This window comes from Glandiceps talaboti, chromosome 6, assembly GCF_964340395.1.
Source record: "Glandiceps talaboti chromosome 6, keGlaTala1.1, whole genome shotgun sequence".
Classification (NCBI taxonomy): domain Eukaryota; kingdom Metazoa; phylum Hemichordata; class Enteropneusta; family Spengelidae; genus Glandiceps; species Glandiceps talaboti.
Window position 1 is genome coordinate 17772276 of NC_135554.1, and position 16423 is coordinate 17788698.

Below are 16423 nucleotides of genomic sequence, written 5' to 3' on the forward strand. Positions count from 1 at the left end.
CGCGAATCTCGGGGCGGCTTCGCGATAACAAGGGCGTCGCAGTCACACGTCAACGAATGGTTGTCTCTATCATGGTCGATGAGGGCGCACAATACAAGGATATTCGAGTACAGTTATTTAGCTGGCATCGGTACATGCAAAATAATTCGTTTAGCTTTAATTTTATTAAAGCGAAGCTCTGAGGGCTGTAAGAGATTTTAGTGTTATCGCAATATGTCATTCGTTGACGACTGATTTGGGTGTTAGACCTATGCCGGGAAAAGGTAATTTCAAACGAGTCAAATCAAAACGTTTAGATAATTTGGATACGTCATAAATACAAATAAATTCGTTATTGTCATTGAAATAACACGTGAAATCAGTAAATCTACACATCATTGCGTCAAGAACCCTCGACTATTTGACGGTGGTAAACTGTTGCTAGAACAAAACAGCGTTCTTTCAATACTGGCGCGTTTATCACAGTGTTTGCCTCCGCCACATTCTTCAAGCTGATGACGTCACAATCACCAATTCAATATCGTAAATATGCACAGTTCGAATTCTACACGAAGCGCAGCACTATATATATATGTCACATGTATCACGCAATATGCTGAAGACGGTAGATTGAAAGAAAACATTAGGTTAATACAAGCAAGTATACGTACGTATTGCGATAGCTATGATTACTTTGTGAACGTTATTTTATTACTCACGACAAGTAAATCAACATACTCTATATCGTGTCACCATGTTTGAAGAAACGAGAATTTGTGGACAGGAAGGTAAGATTCCGGGTGCTAAAAACTTAACAACAACAAAACACCCACTATTTTATGATACTTTTAAGAGTTGTTTCTGTTCGGTTTTGCTAGAAATTTATTGATCCGCTTTGTCGTTTGGTATAGAAATTCTACATATTTTCGTACTATTCTGGTGATTTCGAAAATTATGATGAATCATCAAACTTGTAAATTATTGCATTAAAGTAGAAAAAGTGACAAGAATGGTGAATTTTGGATTCTGCATAATCGCTATATATACACACTCTCGTTTTGTTTATACTTATACCTTTGTAGGTGTACAGAGTTATGATTGGTTAAGTCAACTGCCAGACGACGTATTACTTCGGATCTTACAGTTTCTTCATCCTCTGTCTTCTGACTTCCATAATCTAAGGTTAGCATGTACACGTCTTTATCATCTCAGTAAAACCGACGTGCTGTACCATTATAGAACCTTGCAAATCCTTCCCGAACACGAGAGGGCGACATTTTATTTCTTGAGAAGAATTTCTCATACCTTGGCTATCTTGGATGTTTCTGGTTTACCGGATATAGGAGAGCCACATTTGATACACGTTCTCATAAATTGCCGGAATTTAGAAAACATCAACACGGCTACATGCGCTAACCTTAGTGATAAGACCATGGAAGCCATGACCGCCCTACCAGGACCCATCTACGAACTTACTATCAGTGAGTGTCCCCTCATAACCAGTGAGGGTTTGTTAAGATTCGTTCAAAAGCACGGTAGCACGCTGCAAAAGTTAGTCATGCACCAATGTGATGGGATGCATCGGAAACGTTACCTCTTTTCATCCATCGGCAGACATTTGTCAGCGCTCGAATGTTTCTCTGTACGCGGTGACGAAAAATCTTGTAACATGTATCCCTGGACTGCGAGACAGGTGGAACTTGTTCTCCGAGAGAAACCGCCATTGAAATATTTAGACCTTTCTTACTGCTTGGTGATGAGCCCAACTGCAATGTCGTTCGCTGCTAGATGTACTGGTATTCGAGTTTTATATATCAGGAGATGCTACGTCACAAATGATTCCTTGGAAAGTATAGGTCAAGGGTTACACAACCTTTCACACCTTGATCTTGGCGACAACTACCTAGTAACAGACCAAGGTCTCTCACATATATCAAACTGTCAAAATTTGATCCATCTTGACCTGACGGATTGTCAAAACGTTTCGGATGTTGGAATCTTACACCTGCAACATTTTTGTAAGAAACTAAGATTTCTGCTTCTATCACAATGTGATAACCTGACCGACAATAGTATTCGATTTCTGCCATTTCGTTGCCGCCATCTTGAATTTCTTGACGTCAGTTGCAATATTTATATCACGCATAAAGCTATTAAATCAGTTTTACTCAGGGGAAAAGAGAACTTGAAAATTCGAGCAAATGAATGTCCCCTCGTGTCAGCTGGACTGTTGAGTCATCTACAAAGTGATATACTTACAATGGCTAATGTTCTTGAATTTGCGTTCTGTCCATATTAGACGTGCCAGTATACAACACTGCACATGTGGTGTGTATGTGACGTAACACATGACGTCAAACTCTCTGGTTGTTGTGATATATCCCAAACCCTCCCCGGCCCCAAACCAAACCATTATGAAATTAAAATGACGTTGGGTTATAGGAAGCCGAAATTTATAAAATTCACTTGCTATCAGTTCATAAGTTATCCAGCATTGTTTTCCATGACTGGTGGCCCAAAGGACACGTATCAAGTAAAATGTATTTATATCATAATATCTTATAGTGAAGTTTTACTCGTGCTAGTATTTAGTGTAGCATTTGTTTTTTGGAGTGTTGTCGTTCCCAGTTAATTTGACATGCGCCCTCTATTGATAACTATTTGTAGAGTGTTTGTTAGTTACCGAAATAAACACTATTTCATAATAGGAGTGTACTTGCATCGAACATAATTACGTATTCCACTTAAACCCCCCCCCCCTCCCCGATTTAAATATAAAGTAAATAAAAATAGTAATGATGTAATTATTTAGTCAAATAGCATTCTAGACGAGTCTGAATCTATGCAATCGTTGTAGAATTTCGAGAATTGTATACCCACCCCCACCCCCACCACCACCACCACCACCACCACCACCACCACCACCACCACTACAGTAGCACATACTTCTGACCAATATTCTCTGGTCTGAGATTGCACCCTTTGTCACCTCTCCTATGGTATTGTTTCTCTAGTTTTCTTATTTATACATTTTATCTTTATCTTTATGTCCATAAACATTACTCTTTGTAATGTTCTTATCTTAGACAGGTATATGATGTATTAGCAACAATGCAGGTTTGGTGTACAAACACTAGATATATACAGCAGTACACATTTAAAGGCTTCACAAATCTCACACAAAAAAACAGTCTAATCTACACTGCATCGTGGCCCTCCTATCAGGCCAGCTTTTCACCGAAAAGGGAAAAGTTGATACATAAGAAATCATGTGTTCCAAAATAAACAAGATTTAAAGTAACACACAAAATTAGTCTTTGCAATGAATAGATTTTAAACTTTATTTCATTAAAGAAATTAAAAGGGGAAAATGACCCCAAATAGTAGACATACCATAAGATCTAGTCACTTGCATCTATCTATGCATAAATCATTAAACCCGGACATTGAACAGCGCCCTCACTAGGCCAATTCGACCTAGACATTGAACATCGCCCCCACGAGACCATAAATCATTCAACCCAGAGATTAAACAGCGTCCTCACTAGGACAACTGATTTTAATCTATACAATTGCATGGATACTCTTTGTTCTCGTTATCAAATAACAACAAATTAACTATCCAGAAAATCATATCGGGTCAGGGAACAACTTACAGTACAGTAGTACATTAATACAATTTAATTTGCACATTTTCTGAGGGTCCAAATTTACACCAAATTGTATCATTTACAAGCACTGCCCATGATCAACGTTTACAACAGTAACATTCTAATGTGTATACTTCACACTATGAAATGTGGTACACAAAACGAAGAGCACAAATTTGATGTTTTACCTTGTTTCTATATGAGACAAGTACCAAACAAAAATACCAAAGTAACAACCGCGAGCAGATCCAAACTCAAGCCAGTACTGAAAAAAAATACCAAATCTACTAACAGCTGAGAGCTAATCCAAACTCAAAACGAGTACTGAACAAAAATACCAAATCTACAAACAAATGAGAGCTAATCCAAACTCAAGCCAGTACTGAACAAAAATTAAATAACAATGCAACTAAGCTAAAGCCAACCAATATATCTGAATGCTGTCTGGTAAAGTCTCAATGAAATGCACAATGTTAAAGACAACTGACCATATATAATATTCTCTTAATGTGTTCTGATTGTCTGATTGCTGTATACTACCATATCTACTATGTATTATACCACGCACAAGCCACTTAGAACAAAAAATATGGCATATATATACTCCGGTCATTCTACGTCATGGCCTCACATGTCTACGTGACTGGTTCTGCTGTGTTCGAAATATACTTTCCCTGATAATTCTTTGATATTACTGGCGCTGGTATGATTATATTATTCTCCAATACTACTAGTTTTCTTCATTCAGTCGTAAAATACTAGTGACCTAAGGGGCCTTGTCACGACTCGTCTAGCATCTCGTACTGACAAAGGCCCCTTGAGGCATTCTTATTTTCCATGGCTGAATGAAGAAAAATATTGGGGAATAACATCTAAGTGAACAATTTGTCAACTGAATGCCCAATGTTGATAATAAGTTATAACTTATATGGTATATTCTCATGGCAGTGGAATGTGGTGTTGAAAACTGAAAACAAATATACATCCTGAATCCTGCTGTATTCTATTTTAGTGAACTTGGGGGTAGAAGTATTGAAAAGTGAAACTATACATGTTGAGTATTCTCAGTTCTGTACACTGTTTACAGAACATGGTGGTATTATTAAAATCAAACTGACAATACCCATTAAAATTTAATCTGTTTCCAGAAGACCTAAAAAAAAAGGGCATCCTTTCGTTGGCTTTTAATGAATAGATTGGTTTTGTAGAGATCATCCTGTAAATAGACTAATGAATGCTTGATAATACCTCTTTCTATACATATGACAGGGTGCATAAGTTGTACGTTGTCAGAAACACAATCCACAAATGTAAATGCTTGACATACTTGAAACATACACCATAGCTGTCTAGAGTACATGTGTGAGTTGAATGTTTAAAGTCTATTTCATCATATGTTGCCAATTAGTCGGGGGTGTTAAAGTGCCAATCAGACAGGAAAAGGATGTGTTGATTTGAAATTTGGAAATTAGCAGTGGTTGCATAGCAATAAAAGTATTCAAGAAATGCTATTTCTTAGGACCATTTACCAGAAATTTACACAGATAATTGCCTGCTACACTTCCCGGCATCCAGATAATTGTTGACATGCAATGTATATGACTCAGAGTCCCAAAATTGTTAAAATTACAGAAACTTTGAAACTTTTCAATTTTGACTGACTTAGTATTATATAATCTACATTCCTTGAGGTTTGTTGTCTAGCAGAAATGTTTTTGTGTGAAGATGCCATTCTGGGACAAGACTCCAGACAATAGGACTGTTTCAATATCATAGGAGATATATTCATATATTCATTCATATTTTAAAAGAAGATAACTTGCTATAATAATAGCAACCATGCTCATTATATTTCATAAAATCATAAATCATACTCTACTCCTAATTTAAGCATAATTTAACAAAATTACTTCTAAACAGTATTAAAACAACCATCCTCTGGCTTCATAACTGGAATTTATATTTGAACAATAATCTTATTTGCCTCCCTTTTCTTTTAATGTGCTACGGAGCTTGTCTTCATTAGCTCCTGAAAATTCTTCAACCTGTAGATCAAAACAAAAAAAAGAAGAGAAATACATAAAACAATTTCTTACAATGTTTCTGAATGGCTAAAGACCTTGAGCAAAATTTGAACCATGCTTGTGCCTCAGTCAACCCAGCTGTATAATTGAGGGACCTGGTAGGATAGAGGTTGCAATGTGAATGCTTTCATCCGATGTGCTGCAATGGATTGTGCTGCAACGGATTGTATACACTCAAGGAGTTGATATAATATTGCCACTGTGCCATTCTAAGTCTGTACATTGGTAATAATTGTAAACCATTTGAGCAGTGTGGGAAAGTTCCTTAAGAAACTCATAATATAATTATTAATATTACATTATATAATAATTACTTTGCTGACTACCGTAAAAATGATAGGAAACAATCCTGCAATTGTAGGATGAAACTATTTTGGAAGTTAAAGCAAATATATGATGGCAAGCAATAGCAATTTACAAATCGAGCATTACAATAAATTGACAGTGACAGATTCAATTTTACGTACTGTACAAAAGTCATTTATTGACTCCCCAACCTATTCCAATCTTCAAATTGACTCCCTAACTATATACCTATTCTAATCTTCAAATTGACTCCCTAACTCTATACCTATTCTAATCTTCAAATTGACTCCCTAACTCTACACCTTCTATTCTAATCTTTAAAATTGACTCCCTAACTCTATACCTATTCTAATCTTCAAATTGACTCCCTAACTCTACACCGTCTATTCTAATCTTTAAAATTGACTCCCTAACTCTATACCTTTTCTAATCTTCAAATTGACTCCCTAAATCTACACCTTCTATTCTAATCTTTAAAATTGACTCCCTAACTCTATACCTATTCTAATCTTCAAATTGACTCCCTAACTCTATACCTATTCTAATCTTCAAATTGACTCCCTAACTCTACATGTTCTATTCTAATCTTCAAATTGACTCCCTAACACTATATGTTCTATGCTAATCTTCAAATTGACTCCCTAACTCTACAAGTTATTACATGCTAATCTTCATACTGACTCCTTCACTCACATGTTCTATTCTAATCTTCAAATTAATGAGGGATTTTACGTCTTGTTGCTGACCTAGCGAAATATGCAAATATGCCTAGCAACAATGGTTGTAAAACATGTGATCATGGTCATTCTCAAGCTGTCGTCATGGCCATGTGTGATGATGTTGAGAACAATAATGTTGCTAAGTGTTTGACACTTTCAGCTTGACCATCCTAAAGTGGTTGCTATGGATGCAATGACTAATGCGAGATCTCATGAGATTTGCCACGAGACAAAAAAATGGCTTATTCACAAACTCTACATGTTCCATTTTATTCTTCCAATTTCTTACCTTCTCACTATTCTTAAAGAACTGAAAGGTTGGCATACAGTTGACTCCACAGGCCTCTGAGGTATCCTGTAAAAAAATTCACTGATTTGAAAAAATCTTTCATAATATCTAGCAGTTTGAAAATGTCTTATCAAATTGTATGCATGTCTGTTTGTGTTCATATACATGTGTGTCTGCATCTGTGTGTGAGTGTCTGTGTATGCGTATGAGTGTGTCTGTGAGTGTATGTGCATGTTTGTTTGAGTGTGTGTGTGTGTGTGTGTGTGTGTGTGTGTGTGTGTGTGTGTGTGTGTGTGTGTACATGTCGGTGTTAAATTTGACGTTAATAATATTTCCTTGTACCTAGATAAATTTTATCAGAAATATGGCCACCTCAGTGTGACAGTGTTTTGTACAATAGAAAGCACATAAATATAACTCAATATGAATATATTTTTCATTACTATATCGATATATCTATACATGAATTGTATAACAAATACAATAACAACAAACCCCATGACAACAAATACCATGGCAACATCCGGGGCCAACAATTATGCATTTCATGGATCCCACATAACAGAACCTAAACATACAGCTTCAGCTTCCAAAACGTGGTTGAAATACACTCAAGTAATCTATGCTGTATACTTACTGAATTTACATCAACATCAACTTTTAAAAATACAACATCTTTAAATTCTGCTGCCATTGCCTGAAATAAAATGAGAAAGAAATTATTCCGCTAGTTTGGAGAGAGACATTAATGCTGAATATTTAAATCATTGCATCGATGTCGGCCGTAGACGATCGAAATGTCGCATTCGTTTCCAATTTACCATTCCAAAGGACTATATTTTCCTGTCCTATCAATTCTTGGAAGTGTGAACAATATACTATATATAATTTCTCCAGAAAGAAATGTTACATTTTTTATAGTGAATGAAAGTAGTACTAATTCTAAACATCTGTTTCTCTCCTCTAACATATTTTATTCAGTTTTTTATGTATAACTATAATCGGCATAATACTATACATCTCACGTTAGATTATTTTAACCTCAATTTTCACAATAGCCGTGTTTCTACTAAGCTGTTAGATACCCACAAACATAAATGGTCAGACTTCCCACTGATGAAAAATCGTTCATTGAACACCCTCTGGATGAAATAAACACTTCACTTCTTGCTAGAATTTCAATCATTTTAATGATATTTGAATGATTAAATAGCTTTTCTAGGTATAAGGACAAGTATCAAATTAGATGTAGCCGTAAACACTGAAATCTGATCAGTACTAAGTAAAATGGATAAATGCAAAAAATCATCTTTCTACCACAAACAATATGTGTATCAGTCCCTGTGTCTTTATAAAATGTACCAGGGTTCCCCAGTCATTTTACCAGGATTCCTGAACAAAATTATGGTAGATTGTATGGGAAACAATTTCAATTTTATTCCTTTCCCTCTTTCAGTCACCAGGCGTACCCCAACCTTAGCAAAAAACATTGCAATCTAGTTTACATTCAGGGACTATCATAAATGTTACACATGCATAAGTTTAAAATATAGGCCACAGGGCAAACACATAGGTCATAGGTTAAATACACAAGTCATAGGTCAAATGAAAATGTCATAGGTCAAACATGTCAAATACATACGTCAATACATTAGGGTAAATATACAGGTCATAGATCAGATACGTATCAGGTCACAGTTTATACATACTTTGTATTTGGGGGCAATTTGCCTACATGGTCCACACCACTCGGCTGAGAAATCCACAACCACTAGTTTATCACCAGCTTGTTTCAAAGCAGCATCAAACTCTTCCTGTAAATATCAATACCACAATCAAAATTACTGGTAATGAAAATATCTACTCGGATTCAAAATAATTTTGCCAAAATCTCACCAGCATATCAGGTTATACTACAGTGGACTACCAAGATGTAGACAAAAAATGTAGGATTCACTTCCATTTTTTTTACTCTGCAAAGTAGCAATTTTCATTAGGAATTATAAAACCTAAGTTGGTGAATATTCACTCTCACATAATAAAAACGTCAAGTACAGTAAATTAGGGCTGATGTGATATTCTACTAAATATTCAACATATAAATAATATGAGTGTCAGACTCTATGAACTGATTGCACTTCTAGTCCCTAAATTTCTGTCGGTCTCATTTTCATTATAATGAAAGAATGACACTGATGATTCGTGAGTCAGTGACAAGCTGACCTTATATCCAGATATCAAGACATCATTTTTAATATCTCATTTTTTTCAATAATTTGTCAGCCTGTGACAAGCTGACCTTATAGTCCATCAACGAGATGATAACACTCATATTTTTCATCAATATCTCAGCCCCGAACAACCTGCCCTCACAACCTGACAACTACTAGACAATATATTCTTTTTGTTATCAATCAATCTCTCTGCCAACGACAATCTGACCAATAAGTTATAATACTCATTCGTCATCAATCTCTCTCAAGTTTCAGTTTTAACGAAATAGAACTGACATAAAAACCTCGGCCCAATTGCTGTATTCTTTATAATCTTTGATATTACTTTCCTGAGGCCAACTTAATTTCATTGTTCTGCTTACTCCTAATGTATAGTTCTACAGGCTACATAATGCACATCAAATAACTTGATTCAGTTTCAATGTTAAAAACTGTGTGATTGGAAAGTTCATAACTGAAATCGGAATCTGTACACAAAAGTGACACTGAAGACAAAAAAGAACTTCCCTGTGCAAATACAATTTTTGAGTGAAGTGTTCATTTGCCATATTGGATAACACTATTGGCAAACAGCTCACAGGTGAACAATTTTAATATCAAAGTAATTTAAAAAGACATCATATTGATTCATATTTAATTGGGGTAAATACTGTAACAGTTACATCAACTGCTGCACTTAATAGCACTTTGTATACAGTACGTAATATAAACTGGAATCACTGGTAAACAAGCATGATTCATTCATGCTATTCTACAGGGAAATATCATTATCTCCTAGAAATTGAGAATAGTTTCCAGAATCTAGACAAGTTTCCACCTTGGGCATTACTCAGCTGGTTGTACTATACTCTTTATTCAGCAAATTCACATTACTGGACTCCAAAAGCATTGCACTAGGGGGTCACAAATCGTGTCCAGTCACATATTTAAATTCCAATTTTGCAACTATGACATTATACAGGATGCAAAGAGATTGACAAGGTTTACTGAATTTATACAAAAATAGTTCCATGTAAGTCTCACATGGTTTACATACAATAAATATTACATTTATACTAGGGAAAATGTTATTTGTAATCAACTTCGTTCACATTTACAAAAAAAAAAAAAAAAAAAAATTGACCACCCACTAAAATAATAAATTTGGTGTGTTCACCAAAATAATGTATGTTTAATAACAATAATACAATATACACAGATTAGATTTCAAGTTATTACATTTTTGTATTAAATTATGAAAAATACTGAAATTGTAAGTCATATCAGCTTTTATCTCAGGCCCAAAAAAGGGGTTTCTGGTCAGGACAGTTTGTCTAAAATGGTGCGACTTGATTTTTTTTAATTCTCAACAAACCTGTCACTCAGTCTACTATTTATGCCAGTTACTGTTCTTTTTGTTTAGTACTTTAGAGCAAGTGTGTATGAGGGGCAGATATCATTTACTTGTTCATGATTGGCTCTGCAGTTGCCTTCACTGAAGAAGGGAGGGTTATTTTTGTGTTTCCCCACGACAGACTGCATGGCCTGGACAAACACACACACACAAAAAAGACAGACATGGTGATATTTAAGTGATACCAGAAACAATTTTTTTTGGCCAAAGTAATGTTTAATGTTTCTTATTTTCCCACTATTCATCAGAATAATTATTCATGTTTACATACACAGCAGTGATTACTTGCATTGGTGTACAGGAATACTAGCAGTACTATCACAGTGTAGTGTAATACTGGAAATCATTATTGCACATGTATATAATATGTATGCAAATGAGCACAATCATTTCAATCATGTGCATGAAATCACACAAGATTCATTTTATAAAATTGTTCTGTTTCTGAGAAATCTTAAATATAATGTATGTAATGATGTCAGACAGAACCCCCATGACATGTGTCAGTGTGGGTACTTTGGGTATTTGCACTTTTGCTTGTGGTGTTTTACTGCTGCACTTTACAGGAAAGTCACAAACGACCACACACACACACACACACACACACACACACACACTCATGCAAATGAAGTAGTTGTAGAAATACAAATCAGTCTATCCATATCCAATGTTAATTAGCTTAATTCAATCATATACATTTCATGAAGGGTAACAAATTTTCTTTCTTATATATAGTTGTTGTCATGACCCAAATTATTTTGATATAACTGGGGAAATTTCTCTGAAACAGGGACAACTTTAGCATGATAATAATAACTGCAGAAAAACCAAACATTTGGACATTATAAATGTTTGCTTAACTAATGGGTTCATCATTTTGCAGGTCTCAGGATGATAAGATTGCACACTAAAAAAAATATAGATAAATGAATCAATTAATTGAAAAGCAAAATTCAAAATATATTGTTTTAAAATTGTCTCCACGTTTTTCATTTTCTCTCTCTCATTATTAGTCCAATCTTTTCCCAATAATGATATGCATATAGATGGAATGAAGCAGATTCAGTCAGTTTTTGACATAAAAAAATGCAACATGTATAAATATGGCAGTCCATTATAATACCAGGCCCTATGTCTACAATCTCTCACCTTGGGATCAATATTTCATTGGTGATATTTATCAAGTAGCCAATCTGCTCAGAATTTTTTCTCTTTTTTTTACTCTAAATTTGCAGAAACAGTATAAAATGTAAATTAGAGAACATTGAAAAAGAACTCAAAAATTGAAGTTCTAACGTCCGAGACAATTTGTGTGTACCAGTTAAAATTAAAACCTGTTTGACAAAGAAATAAGCACATCGCTACTATTTCAATATAACATTTTAAAAAGACCTTTTATTATTATTAATATAACCACTGTTCTTTTCATCAATAATTACGTGTGGAATTGTTTTTGCCAAAATATTGTTAATTTTACCAACATCAGGGGCCGAAATAATTTTTTTTTTTTTTTAGTATGCATGTTGTACACCTAGACTTTCAAATTTACCTGCACACAATGTGTACACAATATTCCAGTTAATGTTTGTCAATTTCGTATTAGATTGCAGAAATAAATGATGCCAGGATTCCATTGGAATTATCATGACAGCATTTTTAAGTTTCAGAAACAAGCATAGTGGGCCCAGTAAGTTCATGGTTTCATTGCCTTAAAAAATTGTGAATTTAACTGATGACTTCATAATACATCATTGTAGGCTGATATACATGTTGTGTCATGTCACATAAAATACTATACTGTACATTTTTTAAAATGGTCATCATCATTATCTCATGTGATTGCCATACTTGTTATAGGTAAGGATTATGAGTTTCCATTCCTTGCTTCAAAGCCACAAACTGAAATCTACCTGCACTATGCAAAACTAATCCTCTTATGCTATGGGACCTAGAACAGCTGAGTTGCTTTGTTTGCTGTTGTCAAGGTTTGCCACTTACATGATGGAGGATTAACAGAAATTAATTACTAGAAATATCTAACAAGTTAAACAAATAGTCAGCAAGTTAAGTGTGTCATGTTACTACATATTTAATGATGCCTAAGGGCATAGCAACACTGCATTTTACAGTACAGAATTATGACACAAGTTATCGCAATTGTAATAGCTATGTATATTGTCATCACACTGGTGTCCTGTTTCTGTACCAACCACCGAAAATCTATGTATGTATGTATGTATGTATGTATGTATGTATGTATGTAAGTATGTATGTATGTATGTATGTATGTATGTATGTATGTTATTGTATGTATGTATGTATGTATGTATGTATGTATGTATGTATGTATGTATGTATGTATGTATGTATGTATGTATGTATGTATGTATGTATGTATGTATGTATGTATGTATGTATGTATGTATGTACAGTGTATGTCTATATGTATGTATGTATGTACAGTGTATGTCTATATGTATGTATGTATGTATGTATGTATGTATGTATGTATGTATGTATGTATGTATGTATGTATGTATGTATGTATGTATGAGTACGACATGTTTTAATGGGAATATCACTCCAGGAAATAAAGACATTTCATAAACTATGGGTTCTGGAGTCATTTCATAATTTTACATCACCTACAATTACTTGCGATTTCAGAGAAACATCAAGTTGATCTTGTGCCTTTACAGAGTATTTTTGCTGTGGGACACTGCATGATGGGAGTCAGCAGAAATAATATATTCAAGGTCGCACAATGAATATTCATGACTCCTGAGTGCTTATTCCTTTTGGTGTAAAACATCTGTGCAAAATTTATGTGATGTGAAATCGTGAAATGACTCCAGAACCCAATGTTTATGAAAATAAATCTATTTCCTGGTGTGGTGTTTTACAAATAAATATAAAATTTACAAGACGAGCCACATGTGGGTTGATAGGTATACAATACAAATAACCAATTCATTGCAATAACTATGCCCTAGGAACTACTCAATCATGATCTAAGTTTAATTCAAACAAGTATTTTATAATTTTGTTTGTTTGTAACTTGCAACTAACCATTTCACATCTAGCCTTCACAACAGTCCCTTGACAACCAACTACCATCCACACCTTGCTTTGTTTACCTTGTCAACACATATTAAGTATCAGAGCCTTTCGGCGTCAAGTTTCCTGAGGTTCACACATAAATGTCTCTATAAAATCTTTGATAAAATCACATTAATGTTACTTTGACTTTTACATCCATTTTAGCATATTCTGTATTTCCAGTCAATTAAATAAAGTAAATTTTATAATGAATTTATAATTCTTTTTTTTTTTAAATTCTGACCACACTATATTGGATTAATTTGACTGTCATGTTTCCTGTGAATGAGACACCCACCTCATTCAAATTCACAGTGTGCCTTCTCAGTTACACCTTCATGTTATGAGAAGCTAGCAACTGTGTTCTGATAATGAACACTACACAGTAGTATAGTCAAGGGTAGACTGTAACATACAAGTTACAACTTGTATGTCATCTTTTTCAGCCTTATAAGGCAGGCTGAGTGTGGCACGCAGTGTCTTTATGTATCTTACAGGGCAAATAGTCAAGGCAATATAGACATCATCATATCTCAGGAGACCAGATAGAGATATATAAGGTGGTCGTTTTGTTAGACCAATGGTAATCCACAGAAAATTAAAACAGAACGTTTACTTGACTTGGCTAACAATATCAAAGTTAAATTTGAGCCTTGTAGTGAACTGCAATTGAAATATAATATTAGGGAGCAATATTAGCTATTCAATCAACTAGCTATACAAATTGTAAATATTAAAAGAGTTAGAGGGCATTATAGGTGATTGATTGATAACTTTATTGAAACTAGCTGTGAGTGATTTCTTGATTTTTAATATGCAACTATATTGACAACCACTGAAGTGATGACATGAATTCAACAATAGATGAAGAAGGCCGAGTGATTTAGCCTAGTGTAGAAACTATATACATGTGGGCATTTTCTACGATATCTCTCTCCACTGTATAGTCCAGTGGCTTTCTCTAGCATGACATTCCATTCTTACCATCCACAGCAGTAGTTTAATGCTATTGGTCCATTGCTATAAATGTTTTCACGTCCTCACATAACTTACTTTCAAAGTGGAGGTTGAGTTTGTAGTAAACTGAACAAAATAACCAATTACAACCACCTGTCAGTGTGTGATGGATTACTACTGACATGCACTGTTCACCCTTTCCTAAGCAGGAGATTTAGTTACGTTTTCGATAGAATTTGTCTATTGACTATATATGGGGAGAGACAATGTGCCTCTCTGAGTCTAATGATAGCCAAATTTTGATGTTGCGAGTCAAAATGAGAAAAACTGGCATTTCTTGTGAGTCACCATATAGTACGTACGAGATAGGGGAATACCAAATTTTGGTGCGTCACTAGAAATTGTGTGCACAAGTGGCTTGTCAAATTGGCTTAGAGGACACACTGGAGGGAGAGATTGTAGAAAACACACACATGTGATTACATTTTCCCATCCATCCCAGGCCATACCGAGACTAAAAATGAATAGTCAAGTTATAATATTAAATTTACATGACCATAAACATTTTCTTGTTTTTGATGTGTTCAGTCTAATACACCGCCCTGTCAGTCACATTATCAGTGTACCACAACAATGCTGCATCATCTAACTCAAAATGTAAGAATAATATCTAGAAAAAAAATTTGATTGCAACTGCTTGGAAGTAATGAAAAAATAAATAATTAGATCTAAAGACCTCGAGTTATATTTTGTATACATTCCAATGAACTTTATTTTCTGCTTATTCATAGAGGTAAACATTTTTTTTTTTTAAATAAATATTTATAATCCAGTTTAAGCCTGGTACATGTATGTTGCAATTCCGAAATATCATTTAAACCCCCCCCCCCATACGATTGCTTTTATCTTTCTCCATGTCATTGCCATTGTCAACATTAATATAAACGAAACAGTTGTTGACCACGGCAACCGTCTACGCTGTTACTGTATCACACCGGGAATTTAATATGTACATGACAACGAAGTAAGAATTACAGCTGACTCACGTGATTCGTAACTTCAGCTTCAGTGCAATGGTCAGTGAGCTGAGCGAGTGTCCAGGGAGTATTCTGGGAAATTGCATGATGAATCCGGTGTTCGAATCTAAAATGTCTACATCTGATATCCCCATTGTACCACCTCATGTCTCCTTTAGCCTTTATATGCTCGTGATCTACAACAAGCCATTACTACCATTCTGGTCTTAAATCCACTACTCGCGTATCCCGGTCACGTCGATCATGCCCATGACATGGCCGAGTACATCGCAGTGTGACACATGACATATAATGTGGCGTTGCCCTGGCTGTGAGAACAATACTAATTTTGCAATGTGAAAGATCTCCACGATTTTGTCAACTTACCTTGGTTTCGATTTCTCTCACACTCATGGTTCTACGTAGTTGTGGGTACTAAAGTTCAACTTGTTGATGTATGATTTGCAATGAGTCGGCAATATTCGATCGGTACACCCTTGTTGTCGCCTTTTTCGTTGAATGGCGGGGAAACTCTATTAAGACCCTTTAAGTCTTCCAATATTAGCAATGAGGCAAGCCATGGGGGACTCACCGTTGCAACTCGGGAATCACCCCCGGGGAAAATATAAAAAAATGAAAACGAAAACTGTTGAGTAACACAAAATAAAATAGAAAATAGAAAATAAGAAAGTAATAA

The 16423-nt window shown here is 34.9% G+C and overlaps 1 protein-coding gene across 1 annotated transcript; it reads right to left on the bottom strand.

Annotated features, from left to right (window-relative positions):
- Nucleotides 1-3312: 3312 nt before the first annotated feature.
- Nucleotides 3313-16252, bottom strand: LOC144436213 (thioredoxin-like). Its single transcript, XM_078124942.1, has 5 exons — nucleotides 16114-16252; nucleotides 8737-8841; nucleotides 7665-7724; nucleotides 7028-7093; nucleotides 3313-5674 (listed from the first exon to the last, which is right to left on the bottom strand). Exons 1-5 carry the CDS (start codon nucleotides 16138-16140, stop codon nucleotides 5606-5608), a joined length of 327 nt encoding a protein of 108 aa, XP_077981068.1. The 5' UTR covers nucleotides 16141-16252; the 3' UTR covers nucleotides 3313-5605.
- Between the last annotated feature and the right edge of the window lie 171 nt (nucleotides 16253-16423).